This window comes from Ovis aries, chromosome 2 (assembly GCF_016772045.2).
Source record: "Ovis aries strain OAR_USU_Benz2616 breed Rambouillet chromosome 2, ARS-UI_Ramb_v3.0, whole genome shotgun sequence".
In the NCBI taxonomy this organism is placed as follows: Eukaryota; Metazoa; Chordata; class Mammalia; order Artiodactyla; family Bovidae; genus Ovis; species Ovis aries.
In genome coordinates, this window is record NC_056055.1 from 46,798,279 (window position 1) to 46,811,528 (window position 13,250).

The 13,250-nt window shown below is 39.9% G+C and overlaps 1 protein-coding gene across 2 annotated transcripts in view; it reads right to left on the minus strand.

Moving 5' to 3' along the window:
- Positions 1–438: 438 nt before the first annotated feature.
- LOC101123612 (contactin-associated protein-like 3) overlaps positions 439–13,250 on the minus strand; it is a 236,926-nt gene continuing 224,114 nt past the window's right edge. The window contains exons 22-24 of one of the 2 annotated variants that reach the window (XM_027964384.3): positions 8,712–8,942; positions 8,370–8,441; positions 439–3,735 (exon numbers count right to left, since the gene is read on the minus strand). In XM_027964384.3, coding sequence (XP_027820185.2) covers positions 3,542–3,735; positions 8,370–8,441; positions 8,712–8,942 — 497 coding nt within the window. In that variant the 3' untranslated portion in view covers positions 439–3,541. The remainder of the gene's footprint in view (positions 3,736–8,369; positions 8,442–8,711; positions 8,943–13,250) is intronic. The other variant, XM_042243184.2, reaches the window with a different exon arrangement.

Here is a 13,250-nt window from a genome sequence, read left to right on the forward strand (position 1 = left end):
ATTTACTGACTGTTAAATTGTGGTTCTCTGGCAAAGTTTTAAATATCTACATTTCTAGGTATTTTAATTTGTGCGTAAGTACTAAGTCGATTCACTCATGTCCGACCCTTTGTGACACTAGGGACTATAGCCCACCAGGCTCCTCTGTCCATGGACCTGGCCAAGAATACTACTGCCATGCCCTCATCCAGGGCATCTTCCTAGCCCAGGGATTGAACCCGCACCTCTTAAGTCTCTTGCATTGGCAGGTGGGCTCTTTACCACTAGCACCACCTGGAAAAGCCCCGATTTGTAGCAGTCAGTAAGTATCAACTACTTTGTGTTTCACTTTTCATATGACAACTTAAATACCATCATAAATAATATTAACAAATCACAGTATTCCCTATAGAGAGAACAAGTAGAGATAAAGGAATACACACACCAGTACAGAATGCATACATTCACACAATTTTTAATATTTTAGGGGAGAAACAATATAATTTCATAATTCAAATTTAATTCAACTCTTAAAAATATTTTTCTAATTTAATTCAAAAGTTTTTTTTTTTTATTAACAAGCTGGAAAAGTTTACAAATCAGTCAGGGAATGTGGATGGTGCATCACCGAAATTCAGTAAAAATATTTTAAAGTTTCCCCTTTAGAAAAGAGATCAGAGTGCAGTGGATTTCACTATCTAGAAATCTGTAAAATTTCAGGTACCAAAGTGATGCATTCTTTTGGAACATAAGGTGATCACTTGTTAAAGTTGCAGTAATTTAATGATGTTTATACTCAGCTATGTGTTTAATGTATCCTATAATTTTTATGTTGAATCCTTCCCCAAACTACACAGACCTTTGGGAAAAGCCTACACACACCATTTACCAAAGTAGTCCTTTATATATTGCTATATTGAGATCCTAAATTTCTTTCATCATTTAAATAAACATCAGTATAGATACAGCATTATGGCAAATAGACTTTAAAGTGGTCTCCATGATCTCAGCCTGTTAAGTCTTGATATAATCCCTCCCCTTAGTATGTGTGGGACTTGTGACTTATTCTAACCAATGTGTGTGCTTAGTCGCTCAGTCATGTCCAACTCTTTGTGACCCTACCAGGCTTCTCTGTCCTTGGGGATTTTCCAGGCAAGAATACTGGAGTGGGTTGCCATGCCCTCCTCCAGGAGGTCTTCCCAGCCCAGGGATTGAACCCAGGTTTCCGCATTGCAGGCAGATTCTTTACCATCTAAGTCACCAGGGAAGCCCATGAATATTAGAGTGGGCAGCCTATCCCTTCTCCAGGTTATCTTCCCAATCCAAGAATCGAACCTGGGTCTCCAGCACTGCAGGTGGATTCTTTACCAGCTGAGCTACCAAGGAAGCCCTTCTAACCAACAGACTATGACAAATTGGGGGATGTCATTCCTATGATCACATTTATCTTAAATAAGACTCCCTCTTGCTAGCATACTTGCTCTAGAGTTTCTCCTCCACTAGCCTTGAAGAAACAAGCTTTCCTAAGTCCTCCAGCAGTAATGAATGAAGTGCTGTCAATAATCATGGGAGCAAGGAGGCAGATCCCTTCTTGACTGACTTTCTGTATAAGAACACAGCCCTGGCAGACACTTGGCTGCAACCTTGCAAGAGTCTCAGTAAACCCATGCCTAGCTCCTGACTCACAGAAACTGTGCAATAATAAATGTGTATTGAGTTAAATTTGTGGTAGCTTTTTACACCTTATAGAAAATTAATATAAGAAAAAATGTTTGAGAAAAAACAATATAGAGGATATCTTTTCCCATTCATTAAAAACAACACAGAAAAGTAGGTATACACACAAAAGGTGATAGCAAGGCAAAATGCATCTAATTCCAAGTGATCTTTTTGTGGTCAAAGTTAGTACCTGGCAGGCACATGGCAGGTGGAATATGGAGAGGGCAGTGCATTTTTATTACAACTGGCTTTTCAATGCAAACGGTGACATCATGTGAGTATCTAATGACCACTGCCACAAAAGTAGTTACTGGATAAATTCTCATAGTTAATATGATTTTTTGCTCTCCTAATATTCAAATATGCCCTACTTAAAATGGGCTAGCCTATTTGGGGTGCTCTATTGGAAATAGATCTCAAGATCCTAGAATTTTTCCTGAAATGACAGATTTAGTTCAGATCATATAACTTGCATTTTCCCTTAGCATAAGCATTCTTCCACTAATATTCCAAATAGTAGCTAGGTGAGAAGGTAATTCAAGGAATGTTTTGCCTACATACGCTCAAAATTTAGAAAGGAAAATGGAGAGATTTAGTTTAAAATGTGACTTATTCCCTAATAAATGAACATACAGTCACAAGAAAGCAAAGAGTTGTTATAATCTCCAGGAAAAAAAAAAAAAATCACAGGACTGCAAAAAAAAGTGACCTAACCATCCCATACATAAAGAAAAAAAAATTTAGGACTATATTTCATTCAGATGTGGATGGATACACTTCCAGTGTTACATATGGAATTCATCAGTTCAGTTCAGTCGCACAGTCGTGTCCGACTCTTTGTGACCCCATGAATCGCAGCACGCCAGGCCTCCCTGTCCATCACCAACTCCCGGAGTTCACTCAGATTCACGTCCATCGAGTCAGTGATACCATCCAGCCATCTCATCCTCTGTCATCCCCTTCTCCTCCTGCCTCCGATCCCTCCCAGCATCAGAGTCTTTTCCAATGAGTCAACTCTTCACATCAGGTGGCCAAAGTACTGGAGTTTCAGCTTTATACATGGGCACGAATTTAGTTAGAAAATAAACATTTCTGTGAGATTACTAGGTGATCCTTATTACAATTTACAAAGAATAGAATGACAAATCACAAAGAAAAATAAGCAAATTATCACAGATTAAAATCCTTTACACGTTTTTCTACCCATGAATTCTCTGTTTCACATCTGAACTTAATTGTAGAATTTCATAGCTGACATTCAACACTCATTTCATTATTAAAATATATCAAAATTGATTTAAAAGACACAAAAGGAAAAGCAATCAGCCAAAAAATGTTTTCTTAGATGTTTGGCCAATGGGCTCTGGTTCATAGGAATATGGAAATGCAGCTGAAGGCCATCTGAGAAGCACTTCCTGGTTTAAAAACGTCAGCAAGTGATTGATAAAAGAAGCTTACTGTAGGTTTCCATGTAACACAGAACATTAGAGTCCAACGTTGATAAACTTCCATGGAGTATTTTTAAGAGAGTAGAGCTTGAATCCTTCTTCTCACTTAAAACCTGAAGTAATTATGTAAAATACATTTGCCTTTTAGAAGATCAAGTCAGAACAGTCAGAAACTGCCAATCAGTGATTAATGAGCACACCAAAGTCACTGTCACATAAATGGATCAAGAAGGAACACTGAGCAGAGCCTCCAGGGACTGTTTGTGAGCAAGCTGATGGCATTGGACCCCCACTGCCTGTCCCAGAAGGACAATGGGTGGGTTTCATCCACTGGGAGCCCCTGGCTTAGCAAGAAAGTCACATCATCTTAGTAATCAGTAAATCACAATAGCAGATCAGAAGAAATACTCTTTCTGGCTTTCATTGACTGTACATTGCATGTTGAGCTCACTTTTCAGAGCAGTTTCAGCATTGTCTCCAGTTTTTGGAATATTTGTTTCATTTTTTTGGTACAGCCATCTCTGTTGATAAATGCGTATAGCAATGGCAGTGATGCAGAGCAAAATAAATACCACAACCGCTATCACACCTAAAGAGAAGGGAAAATACAAAGTCAGATTATAAACTGTAAATGTCAGCCTAACTAGAATCTACCCTAGCACCATTTATCATCAGAAAATTTGAAACCAAGTAATATTGTAACTTTAAGTTTACTTCGAAGTCCATGCAAACTTTAGACACAGAGGTTTTATGCCTTAATTCCAAAGACATCTCTGATTGGATTCCAGTTAATGCCTTCACACTAAAGTGCAGAAACACCATAGGCCTCTTAGGTCATGCCTGCATGGCTAACTGAGTAAGCAGGTTTTTATTTTTAAAAGGTATAGACTGTGTAGCCCTATTATAGAGTGATTAAATGCTTTATTGTTGTTGTGCAATTGCTAAGTTGTGACCAATTCTTTGTGACAGCATGGACTGCAGTGTGCCAGATTCCTCTATCCTCTTAGTGAGCTTATCTATCTCCTAGTGTGCTTAATTACCCAGTTGTGTCCAACTCTTTGCGACCCTATGGACTGTATAGCCTGCCAGGCTCCTCTGTTCATGGAGATTCTCCGGGCAAGCATACTGGAGTGGGTTGCCATACCCTCCTCCAGGGGATCTTCCCAACCCAGGGATCTAACCCAGGTCTCCTGCATTGCAGGCAGCTTCATTACCATCTGAGTGACCAGGGAGCTCAAATTTATGTCCATTGAGTTGAATATGCTATCTAACAGTCTCATCGTCTGCTGCCCCATTTTCCTTTTCACCTCAATCTTTCCTAGCATCAGAGTCTCTTCCAATGAATCAGCTTTTTGCATCAAGTGGCCAAATTTCTATGTGTTTTAATGAAAATTTGATTAAACTGTTATGCTGATATACAGTTGAACTACAATAATGTGGTGTATATTTCATCTATGTCTATGAGACCGAGAGAGTCTTAAGTGATTGTTGCCTCTGGGGGTCTACACTCTTGTGTGACCCCCTTGTGACTTGCTTCTAACCAATACAATATGACAAAGTTGATGGTCTGTACCTGATTATTTGTACATGATTACATGATTATGTTACATAAGACTGTAGCATCTGTACTGTTGGAGTCTCCTTCTTCCTGCTGGCTATGAGGTGGCAAGAGCCATGCTGGGAAACCACCGCATGACAAGGAACTCTATGAACCAGTGAAAATTCAGAAGCTCTCAGTGCTACATCTGCAAGACACTGAATGCAGCCAACAATCTACACAAGTGAAAAAGGCTCCACCCCCAGTGGAAACTTCAAGTGTGACCCCAGCCCAAGATCCCAAGTGACACACATTCATTTCAGGATTGTGAGACCCTAAGCAGAGGACCTAACTGAGATGTGTCCAAACTCCTGACCCATATAAACTGAGGAACAATACACGTGGATTGTGTTAAGTTGCTAAATAGTTGATAATTTGTCATGTAGCAATTGATAACTAATATACTATATTATAAAAATCTGTAGAAATATTAATAACATTCAGTTATATGAAAAGTAAAACATTTCTCATGCTGGAAATGTTTTAAGTATTGAAGACACTAACTTTGCCAGTTGTTCTCAACCTTGGCTACATAGTAGACGATAACAGAATTTTGGGTGGGAGGCTGGGGTATCAGTATTATTTCAAAAGTTTCATGGATTATTTTAATGCACCATCAAGCTAAGCCATAGGGATATTAAGTCAAGCTATATCACATTAGTGAAGAATAAATATCCAATCCATCTGAAACAGGCAAAAAGGAACATTCACTAGTCAATATAGTTTTAAGATGATTGGCGTAGGCATTAATTAGTATTCCTAATTAACAAATGTAAGCAAACACATGTTAGTGTTTAGTTATGTAAATCAAAATTTGTATTGCAAAATGAAGTTTCTTTATTATACTCTGAGACAGACTTAAGCAAGTGTGATGGAGCCCAACAAACTTGAAGCTTGGTTCGGTGCAATTGGTCACAAAGATTCCTGAGGACATGCAATCAGGAACTCAGACTCCTTAGCTGAGACGAGGTAGCATATTTATTACTCTATGAATATTCTTAAATATTCATTCATATGTAGAATATTCATTGCTTTCAATATATTTTCCATTTCATGTGAGAAACAATAACAGAGTTACTTTAATTATTTTTATGTTTAGTCATAGAGCTTTGTTTTAAGAGCTATATCATGTCCAATTTTAGTGTCAGGGACCACTAACTCAGTAACAGTGATCAAACCACTTAATTACATGACGATTGTCACCATTACACTGACCCACCTATACATCCAGGATTTTCTGTATGTGATTGATCACCTCTAACTCTACCTTGTTTTTGTTTTGTGAGGTTTGGTGGGATCCTAGAATAACTTCCATCTCCACCCTCTATCTGAAGAGATTGAGATAATGTGAAGAATGCATCTGATGGCTTCCATAACCTTCCTATCAGCAACTTCAGTGTAAATGTGTTTTTGACAAGTGCTCACGCCTGTGTCTGTGTCTCTGTCTATCTACACGTCTGTATCTTTCTCTATCCATCCATCTGCCCATCCACAGCATAGATTGCTTGGTAAGAAATCCTCTGTGATCTCTGGTTTACCAGGTTCGAATATTGATTAGGTTAATACTCCTTTCCTAGTGCTTCCTTTGTTTACAGGGGAGAAAATAAAAGTGAAAAATGCAGAATATGGAGAAATTCACCTATTGGGATAATTCTTTAAACAGATCAAATATTTCACACAAAGGTGAAGTCTGTGAACAATTTTTTTAAAGTCTGATAGTTCTTTCAGGAACAATACACTGGAGGTCTAGGTACTCAGTAACTGACAAACCACACAGCCATCAGCCCCCATACAGATGGAAGGAAGGTTCAAGTACATTGTAGGGTCCAGTAAACTGAACCCTTCTGTCCCTAAGACCTTCTGTGCTTGGCTCCCATGTATCAGGAGCCAAAAAAGATTTCTCAGGGGAGTGCCACTAGAGTAACTTACTTTGTACATCTTGCCAATGATGTTTAGCAAAAGCAATACAACTCTGTTCAGTGGTAAAGAATCTGCCTGCAATGCTGGAGATGCAGGAGACATAGATTCAGTTCCTGAGAATGGCAACCCACTCCAGTATTCTTGCCAGGAAAATCCCATGGACAGAAGAGCCTGGCCAGCTACAGTTCATGGGGTCCCAACAAGTCAGACATGACTGAACGACTGAGCACACACACACACGCAGGCAATAAAACTCTAAGGCCCACATCTTTGTCCTATCATCAATTTGACTTTTATCTTTGTTCTCTCTAATAAAAGGGCACCAACTATTATAATCAGCAAAATTTTGAACTTTGGGTTCCTACTTTGTAAATATTAATCACATTTAAGTTGATTTATTTTCACTCAACTTTGACATTATAGTGAAGTTTTCTCATTAAAAATAAATCAGAATGATTTGGGATTAAGACTTAATTTAAATTTTATCAAGAAAGTTATTCTTTTTGGATATGCATTATAAATAATATTTATAGCTTTTATTTGTTTTTGGAGTTATAAGATGGAGGTCATATTCCTCACTCATTACAAAAATAAAAGTAATTGATACAGAAATGGAAATAATGACATTCTTACATAGATTTGATCAGCACTTTAAAATGTCTGAATACTTCACTAGTTGTCTGGAGAAACCTGGTATCTTAATAAATGCAGGCAGATCCAATCTGAGCAGGTATGTAGATGGCCTAACCCAGTCCAATCACCCAGCTCTAGGAGTAATTACCTCACTTTGAGGTAGCAAAGAATGGAGAGTAGTTTACTTCTACTCACCAAGCAGAGTTTTCAACTGACTCACATTTCCATAATCTAATTAAACAAATTAAAATATTCTTTGAATGATAAGGAGGGAGAATTGAATATTAATTATTGAGTCCTACCTGGATAAGTTTTGTTTCAGGGGATATAATATAAGATATTTAAAGCGCAATTACTTTTATTTCTTCATATATATATATATATGAGTGATTTATTTAATGGATATCTATATGTATCTACCTAGATAGACAGCTAGCTGCCTATCTCTCTGCCCAAAGATAACCTTGATGCTAGATGCAGTTTTACATCTTTATATTTAGGTAATTGACAATTTGTATAATTTAGGTGCTTCTCCCAATAAATGTTGCATTTTTTAATTTTAAATAAAATTTATTTTATTTTTAAATTTAGAGAATAATTGTTTTGCAATGTTGTATTAGTGTGTATTATACAACAAGGTGAATCAGCAGCCTTCCACTAGCTATTTAACATACAGTAGTGTATATATGTCAATGTTGCTCTATGTTTTATTTTTAATCTTATTTTTAAGTGTTCTGGGCTAAGGGGCTGACCTCTGGCTATTTTAAATCAAAGAAGTAAAAGTAAATGTGTCTTAAATATGTATACATTCTGAGAGAAACTAATGACTATTTTCAAATGAAAAACCTCTTATTATTATAGTTTGGCAACCATCCTTTAAAAGAAAGGAGCCATCAGTTCCATCTACAAAGCTTTTTCGAAGGAGCTGAGTTCGGTACAGTTACATCAAGAACATTAGCAAATGTATGTGGTCTGCCATTGACCTCACAATCATCACGGATTCTCATATATTTTTTGGACTTTGCTAACAGTGACAACAGAACCAAGGAAGAGGTCATTTGCGGCTGCATTACCTCCGATGACAGCGGAGTCACTTCTGTCCGCATTAACTAAGGGCCGTCCCTCATCCGTTGGTCCAGAACGACCTACAGTAGAAAAAGGGAGGATGACAGAGAGTGGAAAGGAGGAGTTTTGAGAAATCCACAAACGTTTGAAAGAGGAGCAGATAATGCAGTGACAGAAACGAATTTGAAATGAAGAACCAAGACTGGAAAGACCAGAGAAGTGAGAAGATGAATTGAGGACTTTGGGGAACCTCTGGCATGGAGATTCGGAGCATAATCTTGCTGGCATGTGAAACGCAGTTGTACGGGGATGGAGATGGAGTGGAAGACCGCAGGGAGCGAGCCACACACCTGCTCCTCCTGAGAGAGGGCGGGTCGCCTCCCGCGCTGGGGCTCCGGGCCCCGTCCCATCCGCGCAGCGGGACGCGGTGGCCACGTGTCCGCGGACGGTGACCTGGGAGTGGCCGCCAGAGCGCAGCGCCGCCTTCAGAGGGACTGCAGGCCCGAAGCGTACCGCAGAAAGGCAGCCGGTGAAGCCGCGCGCGCCGGCCCGCAGCGTGTCCGGGTCCGCGCCGAGGGGCTCTGCGGACAAAGAAGCAGGACACACCGTTAGGGCTCATGGGCTTCTGGCGGGGGCACCAGACCAGCCCGCCTCTGCGTAGCAGTGATGAACTGAGCCTCCCTCCAAGCCCTTCCTCCTTTCTTCCTTAGGAAAAGATCCACAGCCGTACCAGAGAGGCCTTGGTTGATGCCCTGCGGTTGTTCACTTCCCGTGGGAAAAAATTAAAGCTTCCTTGGATGCAGTCACTGTTAACGGGAGAATGAAATCCTCCTCCACCAAAGCAGTTTTCAAAATATTTTGAACAGGATTTGTGACCAGTATTCTAGATGGTTGGTGACCTAGGTCTCATGAGGAGGGTAGAGTTCTAGGAACTCCTTCTGAAGTTACCTCCTAATTAATATTTTAGTCTTGCTGACTGTTCTGAGCCTCACAGTGAGGGCATCTCCTTACCCACAACTGCTGTCCCAGGAACACCACACCCCACTTTCTTTTCCCCTCTCCACAAGGGTGATCTCTGTCCCTACTCTATAAATAAAGGCTTGTCCTCACCAACCCCATCCTGATCCCCGTTCTCACCCCAAACTGACAGAGGTTGGTTATTATGACCTAATGAAGAGCTGCGATTGACACAATTCCTTCTTTTCGGTGATGCCTGCCTCCCGCAGTGCACTTGCTCAGTGGGCAAGAAATCTGACCCAAGGCCCCTTAGTTGTAGACTTCAAGTTTAAATGCGTCAGTCAGGGAAGGAAGAATCTGCATCCCCCACAGGAAACCACGTCAGTATGAGGCAACTTTGGCATCTGCTGTCAAACTCCTTCCTGCTTCATCATGTATAGAAAGGCTCATAGTCTCTTCTTTTTCAAATAATCAGTTACCAAGAATTTACCAAATGACTCCCATAGTCTGGACATTGTGTTAGGCGATTTATAGAGGTTATTTCTTAATGCTCAAACCACCCTTAGTACTTTTATTCCTATTTGAAGTTAAATTGACACTGGTTCCAAATAGGAAAAGGAGTATGTCAAGGCTGTATATTGTCACCCTGCTTATTTAACTTCTGTGCAGAGTACATCATGAGAAACGCTGGACTGGAAGAAGCACAAGCTGGAATCAAGACTGCTGGGAGAAATATCAATAACCTCAGATATGCAGATGACACCATCCTTATGGCAGAAAGTGAAGAGGAACTAAAAAGCCTCTTGAGGAAAGTGAAAGAGGAGAGTGAAAAAGTTGGCTTAAAGCTCAACATTCAGAAAACGAAGATTATGGCATCCGGTCCCATCACTTCATGGGAAATAGATGAGGAAACAGTGAAAACAGTGGCAGACTTCATTTGGGGGGCTCCAAAATCACTGCAGATGGTGACTGCAGCCATGAAATTAAAAGACGATTACTCCTTAGAAGAGAAGTTATGACCAACCTAGATAGCATATTCAAAAGCAGAGATATTACTTTGCCAACAAAGGTCCATCTAGTCAAGGCTATGGTTTTTCCAGTGGTCATGTATGGATGTGAGAGTTGGACTGTGAAGAAAGCCGAGTGCTGAAGAATTGATGCTTTTGAACTGCAGTGCTGGAGAAGACTCTTGGGAGTCCCTTGGACTGCAAGGAGATCCAACCAGTCCATCTTAAAGGAGATCAGTCCTGGGTGTCCATTGGAAGGAATGATGCTGAGGCTGAAACTCCAGTACTTTGGCCACCTCATGCAAAGAGTTGACTCATTGGAAAAGATCTAATGCTGGGAGGGATTGAGGGCAGGAGAAGAAGAGGATGACAAAGGATGAGATGGCTGGATGGCATCACTGACTCAATGGACATGAGTTTGGGTGGACTCCGGGAGTTGGTGATGGACAGGGAGGCCTGGCGTGCTGTGATTCATGGGGTCGCAAAGAGTCGGACATGACTGAGTGACTGAACTGAACTGAACTAACGGACAAGTGGGATCATTATATTATTCTTTCTTTTTTAATGAATGCATGTACCTGCCATAGAATATGTGTATATATTCTCTAAGTATTTTTAGCTGGCATAATGCATGCATGCTAAGTCACTTCAGTTGTGACTTAGGTCCTACTCTTTGTGACCCCGTGGACTGTAGCTCACTAGGCTCCTCTGTCCACGGGATTCTCCAGGCAAGAATACTGGAGTGGTTGTCGTGCCCTCCTCCAGGGGGCTGGCATAATAGTCAGCCTTTAAGTTCACCCAGAGAATCTGAGCTCTGATCCAATCTATCATGATGTTGTAGATAAACTCTCAGAGGACAACCTTTGTTTCTGTTGAGTTTGAGTTTTTGAGGAGCACTGCTCTTTTGTCTCCATTTCCTGATGAATATAAATAATAATAAATAGCTTTTATGGGACATGTATCATCCAGTACATATATGCTAGACACTGAAAAATAAAGGGCTATTGTTATCATAAAAATAAAGTGAGCATTTAGAGCAGGATTTAATGACTTGCCTCACGCTATACCACTAGTAAGCAGTTGGAGAGAACTTTTGAATAAGAGCGTTTGAACTCTGAAGCCAGGAGTATAACCTCGCTGCCTTTAAGCTTTGTCAGCTAGCTTTATCTGGTGCATCAGTTACAGAAGGTCACTGTCCTTAACATCTCTCTCATGCAACATATGGAAGCTCCTGGTGGACAGTGTGTTTTATTCTTGTCTTCCCCTGCACTTAGCTTAGTGTCTGTTACATAGGACATATGCAATATATATTTTATAATCAAAGAATACATTTAGTCCTATTACCACCCTTCTGTGGATGGTCTGGCTGTTGAAATTTTTAAAATGTGGCCCTCTGAAGGTGTGGTCCGAGAAATTCTGTGATTTCTTGTGATTCTGGGAAAGAATGAAGGCAGGAGATGGCATCACCGACTCAATGGACCTGAGTTTGAACAAACTCCAGGAGATGGTGAAGGACAGAGAATCCTGGTGTGCTGCAGTCCACAGGGTCCAAAGAGTCAGACACAACTGAGAAACTGAATACCACCACCACCACCACCTTGTGATAAAAGATGACTTGCACTGGCTTCAGCTAAGGATGCATGTCCATAGTTGGCTGACGTCTTACGCCACTGAGTTTTACCAAATGTCATGGCAACTAAACACGTTCTTATTTGTCATTAAAGGAAACCAACATACTCTGAAGCTTCTTTTGAAGGGTGAAAAAATATGCCACTCCCAAATATGCCACTTTGGCATAAAGATTATTTACTTGAAAATAGCAGGTAGAAGGACACTGATGTCCATTTTACTTCTTGAAAGCAGCAGATAAAACTCCCATGGAAAAGCTGCCCTCTCTGTACTAGGAGGGAAGATGCATTGTTATGACCAGAGAGAAGCAGTCCAGCCCAGAGAAATCTGTACCTACAAACATTGTTAACAGATTGTTAAAACAATACCTTCCTTCACTCTCCTCATACATTTTACTTACTTTTTCATAATCACCACTCTTTGTTCAAATTAGTATATAAATACTTGGGCCTACCTGCTTTTTGGGTCTTTAGTTTCCTATGGGGGCCACATGTACATTTACAAATCTTTAAGTTTTTCTCCTGTTAATATATCTTAAGTAAAAATAATTCTCAGGCCCAGTTATAGATCTTAAGAGAGAAGAGGTCAAGCATTGTCTCCCCTACAAACTCATGGGGTGGATTTCTTGAATCTTATTACAGGTTGTTACTTTTTCTCCTATCAAACTTCATTTCATAATGAGATAAATTTTTTATCTTTATTTCTCCTGGCTTGACAGAGAGCTGTACCTTCAAGAAAAATGGTCTAACTTTGAGATTTTCAGCAAATGCACGGGGAGCTATTTCAGCTTACAAAATTTTGTTTATGAGTTTAAAGTTGCAAAAATAATGTTTGCTATGGAAAAGACCTCTAAAAAGACCTAAACTCAAGAGGCATGCATTTGCATTGTTATAATCTCATAAACATCTCTCTGACACACATAGCTATATTGGCCAACTTGATTAAATGAAATATCAAATAGCATTATGCATGTGGAATTTTAGGTAGATTCCTAAGTACACTGAAGTAAAATGAGTTTGGCACAACCCCACTAAAGGATTATCAATTAAAAGGGTACTTGAAAGATGACATTTTAAAAAAATTTTGGATTCAAACATTATGTTTCTTAAAGGAAGACACCCTTGCTTGTGTAACCCAGGACTTTTGCAAGGCTAAAATACTGGAGAAAAAATTACAGGTAAAATAAAAGTTTTAGCTGTTGGACAAAAAGAGCAACTAGATACTACTAGCTTTTCTGGTCAAAGTTTTGACCTGAGAACTACCAGGCAAGGTTAACAGAAGGAACCCAGGACAGAC